The sequence below is a fragment of the Lacerta agilis genome, chromosome 1 (assembly GCF_009819535.1).
Source record: "Lacerta agilis isolate rLacAgi1 chromosome 1, rLacAgi1.pri, whole genome shotgun sequence".
Classification (NCBI taxonomy): domain Eukaryota; kingdom Metazoa; phylum Chordata; class Lepidosauria; order Squamata; family Lacertidae; genus Lacerta; species Lacerta agilis.
Window position 1 is genome coordinate 20,949,278 of NC_046312.1, and position 12,677 is coordinate 20,961,954.

The 12,677-nt window shown below is 45.9% G+C and overlaps 1 protein-coding gene across 3 annotated transcripts in view; it reads right to left on the reverse strand.

The window, feature by feature from the left end:
• RIN3 (Ras and Rab interactor 3) overlaps window positions 1–12,677 on the reverse strand; it is a 70,714-nt gene that overhangs the window by 14,275 nt on the left and 43,762 nt on the right. For all 3 annotated transcript variants that reach the window (XM_033140818.1, XM_033140826.1, XM_033140835.1), the window contains 2 exons: window positions 10,478–11,959; window positions 6,872–7,180 (listed from right to left, as the gene is read on the reverse strand). In XM_033140818.1, the coding sequence (XP_032996709.1) occupies window positions 6,872–7,180; window positions 10,478–11,959 (1,791 nt within the window). The remainder of the gene's footprint in view (window positions 1–6,871; window positions 7,181–10,477; window positions 11,960–12,677) is intronic.

The following is a 12,677-nucleotide window of genomic DNA, read 5'->3' on the forward strand; positions in this document are numbered from 1 at the left end:
ACACTGAAACAGAAGTCACCAGACCCATATATATAGTGAGAGAGTGGGGAGGGGTATTACTCAGAAGGGTGGTGGGAATGGGTGATTGGCTGATAGGTGTGGAAAACCTGTTGACGACTGTTAACGACTGCAATTGGTCTTACAGGAAAAAGCAAAGGGTGAGATGGCTAAAGATAGCTTTGTCATGTATAATGAGATAAGAATCCAATGTCTTTGTTCAGACCAGGTCTCTCCATGGTTTTAGGTTTGGTAATGAGTTGCAATTCAGGAGCTTCTCTTTCCAGTCTATTTCTGAAATTCCTTTGTAGTAAGACAGCTACTTGGAGATCTTGTATAGAAGAAGAAGTGTGCATCTGAAGAAGTGTGCATGCACACAAAAGCTCATACCAAGAACAAACTTAGTTGGTCTCTAAGGTACTACTGGAAGGATTTTATTTATTTATTTATTTTGTTTTAATAATGAACTAGATGGACTTGGCAAAAGTCTGCTTAATATGTTCCTAAATGGTGTACACAGCACATGCCTCTCTGAAACTTCTCCCTTTTCTGCAGTTGCTTGTCCTCCCTATGAGAGAGAACCCAGAAGCCTTAAAAACCAGGCCCATCATTCTTCTGCCCCACAATGCACTGCAGACTTAGTATCTACTCCAGTAAACATGAGGAACACGTAATCCGAAGGACTGAATGCTTTTGCCTCCCACCATGATTGACATTTTCCTCAGCACCTGGCATTCTACAAACATTTTTACACCTGAGTTCAACTGCGGTGGGTTTTTGGTTTTGTTGTTTTGGTAATGTGCCTGCAAAATCAATGTGGGCAAAAAAAAAAAAATCCCATTTACATCATAACTAACTCTCATTCTATTTTCCACATCCGGATTAGCTATGATCATAAATTAGCATAAATAGTGAAAGACAGCTTCAGAGGCAATTTAAGCCTTGCGTATGAAAACTGCAAAAAGAAATATTCTCTTATGCTACGGAAATGGAAGAGGCAAATGACCAAACAACATTAAAGCAAGACTTTATCCACCCTTTCCAGTGGAACAGCTTGGCAAATACCATAGTGGCTTCATGGGTGAAATCCATAAAGGCCCAGCACGCTAAATACGATTTTTACAAAGTGGCAATGTGGGTGAGCGGGGGGGGGGGGAAATGGAGCCCTATGCAGGGCACTCAGTAAGCAGGCTGGTTAAGTGGCATCCAATATCTATAATACAGTGATTCTCAAACTCATTAACCTCCCCCCCCCCGACTGCTTGAAAATTGCTAAGGGTCTTGATGGACCACTTAGCTCCCTGCACCCTGCTGTAGCAACTGTAATGCATTGTGCAAGATGCATTATGATTTCTAATTGTATTTGTATTGCTTCCTTTATTTCTTGTGCATTGTATTTTGTAGTGCTCCACAAAATTCAAACTGCAATACAACAGAATACAATGTTAAGTATAAGAGAGGTCATTAAAATCCAGTTACAGGTGGGTAGCCGTGTTGGTCTGCTATAGTCGAAACAAAATAGAAAATTCTTTCCAGTAGCACCTTAGAGACCAACTGAGTTTGTTCTTGGTATGAGCTTTCGTGTGCATGCATCTGAAGAAGTGTGCATGCACACGAAAGCTCATACCAAGAACAAACCCAGTTGGTCTCTAAGGTGCTACTGGAAAGAATTTTCTATTTTGTTTCCATTAAAATCCAGTTACAAATCATCAATTTTCAACCGTGAATTCGCAGAAACACCGCCGGCCTCCATTTGGGAACCCCTGCTATAATAGTCCAAAACGTGAGCTGGGCTTTGGGAATGTGAGTTCAGTTCCATTTGTGAGCTCGGTGAGTCATTCTCATCTTTGGGAGGTTCAGGAAACAGTAAGAGTAAGAGAGAGAGAGAGATGTCAACGTATTTATTACTTGTGCAATTATTTAGTACAGGCAGCGACTGTTTTAGGTGCATCTGATATGTGCGCAACTGTGCACACACACATCTTGCTGAACCTGGAAGTGACCCGAAAATGTCACAAAAAGGGTTGGGGCAGGGGCGTAACAGGTGTTGCAGGCTTTTTCAATGGCGTTTCAAATACCCTATACCAGGCACGTCCAACAGGTAGATCGTGATCTAGCAGTAGATCACTGGACGTCTTGTGGTAGATCACTGGTAGATCACTGGCTCCCCTCAAAGAAGCTCAACAACTTTGGTTCCCCTAAAAAAAACTCAACATTTTTGCATTGTACCCAAAAAAGCGGGGTTTTCCTCCTCCGTCAAACCAGCTCAACATCTTTGACCTGAACCCCTAAAAAATGGGCCTTCCTCCTTCCTAAAAGAAGCTCAAAAACTTTGACCTGAACCCCCAAAACAGGGCCTTCCTCCCTAAAAAAAACTCAACAACTTTGACCTGAACCACCCAAAAGGGGGTAGATCACTGCCAGTTTTTAACTGTGTGAGTAGATCGCAGTCTCTTGGGAGTTGGCCACCCCTGCCCTATACACATTTTCACTTAAATGTATGGTGCCTCAGAATGTAGCCCCTGCATAAATGGGTAGTTGTCTGTACTGGTGGATCAATCATGGGTTCATTTTAGTGATGTGCTGTAAAAATGTCGCGTCTGGCATAATAAGACCAGAGGCTAAAGACCAGGGCCGTCTTAAAGGGATCGGCCGCCCTCTCGCGACGATCCCTCAGCGCCCCCGGTGGGCCGCCTCTCCACCCACCTCCCTCCCGCGCTGGCCGCCCCTCGGAAGGGGGGGTGGGCGAGCGGGGGATGAGGGGCGTGGCGCTGCAAGCCGGCCGCCCTCCAGAGCCCCAGCTGGAGCGCTGGGAAGGGCGCACAAAGCCCCGCGCTGCTCCAGCGCCACGCCCCTCATCCCCCCTCGCCCCCCCTCCCGAGTGCGGCCACACACCCCCGCCCATGGGGGCGGGCGCGGGTTGGGGAGGGGGCGCCTGGCATGCCGGCGGGCTCGCGGGGGCGCCCCTGGGGGGCCTGGCGCGCTGGTGCACCATGCCACCCAGCCCCTATGACGAGACGGCCCTGCTAAAGACACATATCTTGTTCTCACAGTGGCCTATGGGACGCCTGCAAGCAAGATCTGAGTGTGTGAGCATTCTCCCTTCCTGCACTCCCAGCAACTGACATTTTCCTCTGAAAATTTGTCCTCCAGAGGCAGAATTGGAACCACAGGGTGAAAGTTGCGGGGAAGCAGATTTCACCTGGAGCACCAGGAGAAACTTCCTAACACTAAGTGCTTCTCAAAAGCAGATAAGGCTGTCTTGAGCTCTCCTTTGCTGGAGGTGCTTAAAGCAGAAGCTGGACATCTGTCAGGGATGCTGTAGTTGCAGCCTGGACTGTGCGTCTAGCCATGTTGCAGGGGTTATAACAGATGACCTCCAAGATCCCTTTTAACTCTATGATTCTATTACTCCAGTTCTTTTGAAAAACCTACCAAATATTTATAAACCAACATTTTATATGCAAAATGCTTGGAATGCATGCAAGATTTCAATATTTTCTGTTTTTAGGGAGGGAGGGAGGGAGGGAAGAAAGAGCGAGCGAGCAATTCTTTGCAGACTCAATCGTCTCCTTTACATTCATCCCCTGGCTCACACCACAGAGCTCAGCAACAGCCAGAGGTCCTTCAACAGCTGCTTCAATGACACTGGAAACAGTCTCACTTGTTCAAGGTAGAATTGCCTTATGCCAAATCCAGCTTGCCTCCCCCATTTATTTTTATTTTTCAATGACATGAAACATTTGTTTCATAAATATCTATAAGAGGATTAAAAATAAGCCCTCTCCAGTGCTACAAGCCCCCATGCTATTACAGTCTAGGGAAACTATCTGCAGCATCAGCCTCTGGTTGGGCTCCAGCGCTTGGACGAAAATTGGTATTAAATAATTGAATGCAGAGTTAAAAGGAATTGGAACCCTGCCCAAACCTTCATAAAGGAATGAAGGCTCTGTCCATGGGTTTGCTTCTCCCTTGGTTCCATGGCACAATGAGGCAATCAATCAATCAATCAATCAATCATTTGTAGAGTATAGACCATCCCTATTCATGAATCTTAAAACACTTTACAAGCCTCTTAAAGCAAATCATTTGGACATCACCCTATCCAGGGAGTGCACTAGCCTTACAGAAATTCAGGCTGCAATCCTATACAGTCGTACCTCTTGTTACGAATGCTTCAGGATGCGTACAACACGGGTTACGAACGTGCCGAACCTGGAAATAACGGAACGTGTTACTTCCGGGTTCGGCGGTTCACGCATGTGCGGACGCGTCAAATGGTGTCATGTGCATGTGCAGAAGCACCGAATCGCATCACACACATGAGCAGATGCAGCGCTTCAGGTTACGCACATCATGGGTTACGAACGGGGCTCCGGAATGGATCCCGTTCATAACCAGAGGTACCACTGTACAAACACTTACCTAGGTGTAAGTATAATTGAACTCTGAGCAGACACGTAGAGCTCCTAAGAGGAGCCACACTATTGCAGACCAGAGGCTTACATCTCAAAGGACCTACATCTGAGTGGGGCTCAAATCCCCACTCAGTCATGAACCTCACTGCATCCTTAGCATACTTCGCAAGTGTCCTGGAAAAACTGGGACATCCCGGTTTTTTATCATGAGAGAATGGCAGCCATTTTGGCTGCCATGATCTTGCACGATTTCCCTTGGGAAAGTGCATTTTCTGGGGCCACAATCTTGTGTGGAACCCCAAAACACACATTTTTGGGTTCTAAGCCCAAAACCCCCCACTTTTTGGGGAGGAGAAAGCTGCGGCACAAAATTGCATGAGATCACTGCAACCAAAATGGCCACTGTGTTCTTGTGATAAAAAACATGGGAAGATGGTGTGGGGTCTCAGGAAAAGCCACGGAGGCATGTTCTTGTCCTGTTTTTTGGTTAGCTCAGCAATAGGCAAACTCGGCCCTCCAGATGTTTTGAGACTACAACTCCCATCATCCCTGACCACTGGTCCTGTTAGCTAGGGATGATGGGAGTTGTAGTCCCAAAACATCTGGAGGGCCGAGTTTGCCTATGCCTGGGTTAGCCTAACTGATGCCATTTTGCTTCTGTAAAAAAACAAACAAACTGCCTGCTTTTGAATTTAGGAGGGTGATCCACAAATATGTGGAGACCAGATAACGTTGCTAGGCGATTTGCAAGAAAACCTCCCTCTGCCAGGCAGCTCTCCCCTTCAAGGTCTCCAGGCAGGGTGTCCTATTTCGATCAGCGCAAGGAACCTCGAAAGGGGGAAAGGGAGAGGAGATGCCTATAAAAAGTATGAACAAAGGCTATTTGGGGCGGCTTCACTATCACACTGTTGGGTGTGGCTCGCCTGCTCTGTTTTACTCAGCTGAATAAATGAGTGATTATGGGGATCTCCTATGTCTTTGGCATTTATTGGCCTTTCAGTGACCAAGGCAGCTTGGGCCCGATTAACGGACCCCAACATCGGTATCTGGGAAGATGGCATCCTAGATTTAGGCTTCAAAGTGTTGGAGGGTATGCATCAGGCCAGACATCATTACCCAGTCTAACCTACATCACAGGACTGCTGCAAGGATAAAACAGGGGGAAGGAGAACCATGTAAACAGACTGAGCAACTTGGAGGGAATGTGGGGTATAAAGCACATCATTATCATCTCTTGGCCCCCAATGTCTTTAGTTGAATTTGTACACAAAGGCACTCATAGGGACATAGCTGCCTATCTCCTTAATTTCACAGCTGCATTTCCTGTGCTATGTAGCAGACCTATTCTTCCTGGTCTTATTGTATTCCAGTCTTTTGTCAGTATTACTACATTCCTTTTGCAAACAGAAAGATATTCCCTGCCCTACCTGGGCTGCTGTGGTTTTTTTTAAAAGAGCTCAAAACAGGGAGCCCAAGGTCTCTCTTTCCACAGAAATATAGTCACCAATAACAGCCACAGAAAAGAGAATAGCACTGCAGGAAAACACTTAATTCACACTTCCCCCCGCCTGGTGTCCTCCCCCTGTTTTGGAGTAAAAATCACATCATCTTCAGCCATTGCCCTTGCTGGCTGGGGATGATGGGTGTTGTAGTTCAAAACACCTGGAGGGCACCAGGTTGGGGAAGGCCAGCTTAATCCAACACAACTGGGGTCCCAACATGTTTCGACAAAATGCCTTCCTTACAAGCAATATTCTTGAATGCTTTCATTGCTGGGTTCAGAAGCTGCTGCTGCTACCACCACCCTAATGCCTGCAACTGCCCCTGCTGTGCTGAATGAAACTATTTCCTAGGCCTGTCCAAATATCTCTTTTGTGCTTTGGTCTCCATTAACAAACACCGCCAGAAGCTTTAGCAGTGGCTTCAGACAAGCTATGACATGCTTAGCAATACAGTTCAGAAGTAGTTGTCATACTGTGGACACACATTATACATTGAAAGTAAAATTGAAGTACATTTCCTCCCTCAAAAAATTCAGGGCGCCGAGTTTGTTGCTGGGAACTGTAAGCTCTGTGAGGGGCAAACTACAGTGCTCAGAATTCTCTGGGGGTGGGGGTAAAATGTGCTTCGAATGTGTCATTTTACATCCAGTCGGATTTTCTGTAATTCAGAATATATATACAATGGTACCTCTGGTTGCGAACGGGATCCGTTCCGGAGCCCCGTTCCCAACCTGAAAGGTCCGCAACCTGAAGTGCCGCATGTGCGCAGTGTGATTCGGCGCTTCTGCGCATTATGTCATTTTGCGCTTGTGCGAATTGCCGAACCCAGAAGTATCCCGTTCTGGTACTTCCGGGTTCGTATCCCGTGATGAACGCAACCTGAAGCAATCGTAACCAGAGGTACGACTGTATATCTATAGCAAGAGCATGAGTTTTAGGGTGGTTGTACAGTACCTTGGTTTCCCTGAGTCATAGAGTCGTAGATGAGTTTGCAGGACTTCAGTAGGATGCTAATCTTTTTCTCTGGAGAGTAGGCCTTGTGCATGGTTGTGAATTTGTGCAGGATTTTCTCCAGCAATGTGGATTCAGGCACACTGGTGGTGACTCCCAAGTCAGTGGTAGTTGTGTTTTGTATGACTTGCTGGTTTTCTTTCAGGAGCTTGAAGGATCCATCTTTGCTGTGGATTTCCCTTAGATAGGTATTGATGGCGTCTTTTAAAGGCTTCAAGACGCACTTGTGCAAAGCTGACTCAACAATCACCTCTGGAGTTGGGATGTGGAGTGGGGAAACATAAGGTAGAAAAGGAATAAGTGAGAAATCAGCATCTTAAAGCCAGCCTGGATAGACATTCATGCAACTTACCCTCAGTATGTATTTTGTTCTACCTGTCCAGTCATACTACCAAAAGGTATGAAATTATTGACAAAATATTTAACCTTAGTAGTTCTTAATCACTTTTTCCCTGCCCCTGTGCATATTAATGAAAATTCCTTCTGGAATTTATAGTCAAATTTGAGAGATTTAGTTTTGGTGACAGCAGGTATGATCTCTGGAGCCTAGAAACTCCATGTTAAAATAAAATTAGCACATTGTAATTGTTGTTGTTGTTGTTGATGACTAAAATGGGGTCTAGTCTAGCCAGTTCATAGAGATCTCTGGCTAGGCCTAACATAATGGAAGAAAATGCTATTTTTTAACTGTAAGTTTTTCTACTGTTGTTGCTGTTTTAATTGTGGCCCACCCTGGGGCCTTAGGGTGAAGGGCAGGCAATAAATTAAATAATTATAATAATGTCTCTTGGTTTTGACCCAATAAACAGCTGCCATTTTGAACAGCATCCAAATGGAATCCTGCCCTCAGACTGGTAACATGGAAGTGGACTTTTTCACTGGTGGCACCAGAGTTGTGGAATGCTTTTCCTGCTGAAAAACAAGAGGCCTCATCTATATTGGCATTCCTGCATTGGCAGACCCTTGAAAACACACCTGTTTAGGCAAATGTTCACCTGAACCTAAACCTGCTTTTTGACAGGTTTGTTTTATTGTATATTTTAAATATGGCTATTTTAATGTTTTGATGGAATTCTTTTACTGTGTATTTTAATTATGTAAGAATTTTATAATTGATTATATGCTTGTAAATCACTTAGAAGCCAATATGGCATGCAGCAGCAGCAACAACAACAGGAACAGGAACAACAACAATAGGAACAGGAAAAATCCACGAATGTTTTCAACAAGCTTTACCCATAATGTATGACCGAAGGCAAAGATGAATCTAGCAAAGTAAACTGCTGGGAAAAGGGAAGGAAGAGGAGAAGAAGGAACTAGGCTGTTGAGGAGTGAATTTCTGTGATCTGGATGAAATATGTTCACAGCATGGATAAAGGATTTTTAGCAATAGGTGCTGAGGGGAAAATGGATTTTGGAAATGTTAGGGAAGAAAAATCACACTGTGGAACTGGGTCTGGATGTGAAGGGGAAAGTGAGGTGGAAGATAATCCCAATTTGGCATGCTCAGGATAAACGAAAAGGAATTTCTCAATGTGAGTTTAAATAAAATGACAGGCACAATTTTGCTGTGTTCAGCTGGAAAGGAGAGAGGACATCCAGGAAGAAGTGTTGACAATGTATAGAAAGATGACCTACCAAGGTTGATGTAAGTTGCAGCAACTTTTTGAAAATGTCATTTCCGTATAAGGCTAGATGGTGGTTGTTTTGACTTCTACAGCTCTGCTGAATGCAAATCTCTGCAATGCTGGAACTGATTACATCCAGCAGCATGAAACTGCATATTCTATAGTTTGGGCCACTCTTGTTCACAGTCTTCCGAGGCTATTGCCCAACTCTTGCTTAACATTCAGCAAGTGAACAAAAACACCCAAAGAAACGCCTTTCCATCAAACTTGCAAAAGCACAGCAAATTGCATCACGCTTGCCCTGTTGTCACCTCTACAGGGCCTATAATCCAAGCACACTCAACTCTGTGTTGGATTCTGGCTAGGGTATCTGCGATAGCTGGAACAGCAGGACCACAGGAGTAAACAGTGAAACACATGAAATACACCTAGAATCATAGACTTGGAAGAGACCCTGAGGGTCATCTAGTCCAACCCCCTGAAATGCAGGAATCTTTTTGCCCAAAGTGGGACTCGAACCCATGACCCTGAGATTAAGAGTCTTGCTTTACTGACTGAGCTATCCTGCAGAAGAGCTCTTATACAAGTGCCGTGAATTAAGTTTCTCCTTCTCTCAGAGATCCAACTTAACCTGTTGACTCTAAGGCTGGGCTGGGGGCATCCTCAGCCTGTGGCCAGAACATAAAGGCAAAGGTAAAGGGACCCCTGACCATTAGGACCAGTCGTGGACGACTCTGGGGTTGCGGTGCTCATCTCGCTTTATTGGCCGAGGGAACCGGCGTACAGCTTCCGGGTCATGTGGCCAGCATGACTAAGCCACTTCTGGTGAACCAGAGCAGTGCACGGAAATGCCATTTACCTTCTCGCTGGAGCAGTACCTATTTATCTACTTTGACATGCTTTTGAACTGCTAGGTTGGCAGAAGCTGGGACTGAGCAACGGGACCTCACCCCGTCATGGGGATTCGAACCACCGACCTTCTGATCGGCAAGCCCTAGGCTCTCTGGTTTAACCCACAGCACCACCTGCATCCTTGGCCAGAACATACCCATGGCCAAATTTCATCTGGCCTGCGGCATCAGTTCACTCTGGTGCCTTTGCCCGTTCAGTTTGACTGAAGCAAAAGGGGATAGAGCAGTCCTTGACTCTGCCACCAACCAGCTTGATTTCTTTGCTGAATATGTAGAAAGGAGCACCACACATGTGCGGCACAGAAGTGTCGCAGGTGATGGTGAAGGTGCCCTCCAGATGTTTTGGATGGCAGTGCTAGCTGGGGATGATGGGAGTTGTAGTCCAAAGCAGCTGGAAGGTACCAGGTTGAGGAAGGCTGGGATAGAGTTTCTAGTGTTGTGATGCAATGGATGGTGTTTTAGGCACTGAAGCTTGTTTTATGGCCTGGGGGCAAGTGATAAAACGGGATAGCCTCAAGCATTCCAATCTGAATGTAGGAAAGAAAGGTGGGCTACAAACACAATCACTAAATAAAAAGCCTGAGAGCTCTGTCAGTGCTTTGGTAACCTGCTCTTTGGCGGTGTTTCTGCATCTAGACTCCATTACATTTTTTAAAATGTTGCCAATAGGCATGAAAAAAGTGTAAATAACCCTGTTCTACAACCATAGAGAAGCTACTAACATGAGTTTGGCCAAACTGCGAGAGGCAGTGAAGGATAGGCGTGCCTGGCGTGCTCTGGTCCATGGGGTCACGAAGAGTCGGACACGACTGAATGACTGAACAACAACAACAACAACAACAACCATAGATGTCTGTGGCCCAGCAAATGCCAATGGCTGACAAATAAAACTATTTTATTATGCCAGTTCTCCTGATAATGTGTTATTTTGATGCACCATGTTTTCACCTTGATTTGCCTTTCAAGGAAGCCATGCACTCAAAAGAAGAATAGAAGACGGAAGCTCTTACCTAGTTGCTCATCCGTGTGAACAGCCTGGTCCATGAAGGTTTTTATCTCCCTGCTTTGTACTAAGTAGCTCTTCAGCTGGGTCATCATTAAGCGGATCTCTTGCAGCATCTCAGTGCTGGAGCTCTGCCTCGCCATCATCTCCAGGCTGTATACTTTATAGTCCTGCACCAAGCGGCCAAAGTAAGAGTCTTTGTCCTGGGCTAGCTCCACAATCTTCTTCTGGAGCTTTCGGTCAGCGGACAGGAAAGCAGTGAAGACATTGCTCAGGCTGACCATGGACAGACGGTTCTTGGCCCTGCCTAATATCATGGAACGGGTCTTCTTCACCGACGGGCTGGTCACCAGCTCTAGCTCATCCTCAGTGCTGCTGGTGGAATAGGAGTCTGGCTCAGAGGCTGGTGTCTGAGCCCCCACGTTGCTTACTGGACTGTCCAGTGAGTCACGAGAACTTTCAAGATCTGAGAAGCTAAGAGGCTGACGGGCAAATTTTGATTCCCTTTTTGCATTAGAGTAACTTTTTTTTACTGGCTTTCCCTTTCCTTTTGGAAGTGGCAATTCTGACTCTTCAGCACATACTGGTTTTGAATGGCAAGAGCTGGCGGATGACTCCTGTCGAGAGATCCTCTTCTTCCTTGGGGGTGGGATCGGAGGCGCTGCCGACTTCTCTGAGGGCTTCTTCTGCAGCTCAGCCACCAGCTGTTTCTCGGCCTCGCTGTTGGGCATCTCCCCTTGACATGATGCTGGATCTTTCTCCGAAACCTCTTCAAACACCTCTGGAGGGTCAACAGCACAAGAAATGCAACCTTCATTCCCACTGCTCCGTTTTTCCGCCAGTTCTCCAACTGCTGCTGGACATTTCTCAGATTTTTCAAAGCAGCCCTTTCCAGAATATCTCTCGGATATGCACCTCCTTGGTGGAATGGAAGGAGGGATGCGTTTCTTTGTGGTAAAAGAATCGCTGAGAGACAAAGACGGCCGCCCATCATCTTCCTTGCTTTTGCTAACTTCAGTTTTCATCTCCTTTTCGTTTTTCTCCAGATCCCGAAGCTCTTCATAAGTGGTCATGGGAGACTTTTCAGGCTGCTTCACAGCATGAAGAGGCAGAGGAGGTGGTGGTGGTGGCGGCGGCGGCCGGCGGCTGGGAGACCTCTTTGGAGGCCTTGTCACGGTGTTGCTGGTAAAAGAAGGATCTTTCCTGCAAGTCTCTAGAGGAGGAGGAGAAGGAGAAGGAGGTGGAGGAGGAAGAGGAACATCCGGGGGAAACTGGTTGCTTCTCTCCTCTATAAAAATAGGATTTACAAACCACAGCCTGTCATTTCCTATTGACAGCTCAATTTCACATGAACAATTGTCCGTGCTGCTTGCAAAACACTGGGTAGTTTCCCCCTCCTTTTTCGCTTGAGCTGTGGCAAAAGCAAGACCTTTCACAGAGTGAGGGAACTGCCCTCCCCGCCTTTGATTTAAAGCGGAGTCCCAGAAACCTGCAAAAACAAACAAACCAAAAACCATGAGAATTTAAAAGAAAACAATCAAGTGTAGGGCAGGACGATACTGAAGTCTTTTAACTGAATTGTATTGCATAATGTTTATTGAACATATGCATTATTCTGTATTGGATAGACAGTGCTGCCTTTAAAAAGGTCAAACCAAGCAGAATCCTCATACACAAGAAATAATATCACCTGAAAAGTGCTGTTTACTGCAAACATTACCCAGGGGTGGGGGTGGCAAATAGCAGCAAGGAATAGGGTGGAGTTATCCCCCCAGCAGAAAACCCAGTGCAGACTGAGAACATGGTTGATGTCAGAGGCCCAAACCAGATCTTACTCCACAATAAAAGCAGCTATGTTAAACATGCTTGCTTAGACATGTGTCTAATGTTGTGTGTAGTTTGGCCCAGAGTGGGGTAAGAATGAGCTCAAAGGGTAGCTTCTGCTGTACACAAGAGCTGTACACAGCCACGTGCACACACACACACACACACACACCATAATGTGTTTGTGTACCAGCTAAAGAAATATAGCCATTGATCAACTGAGTTACCTTTTGCAAGACAGTAACCCCTGTGTTATCGAAGGGAAAGCGCCACTTTTTTCCAAAGTGCAAAATACTATGCTTTGAGTGCTGATGAAAAGCAACATTTAGATGTCACCTTGAATAAGTTTTTTGTCTTCCTCAGTATACTATGACTGAATTGAT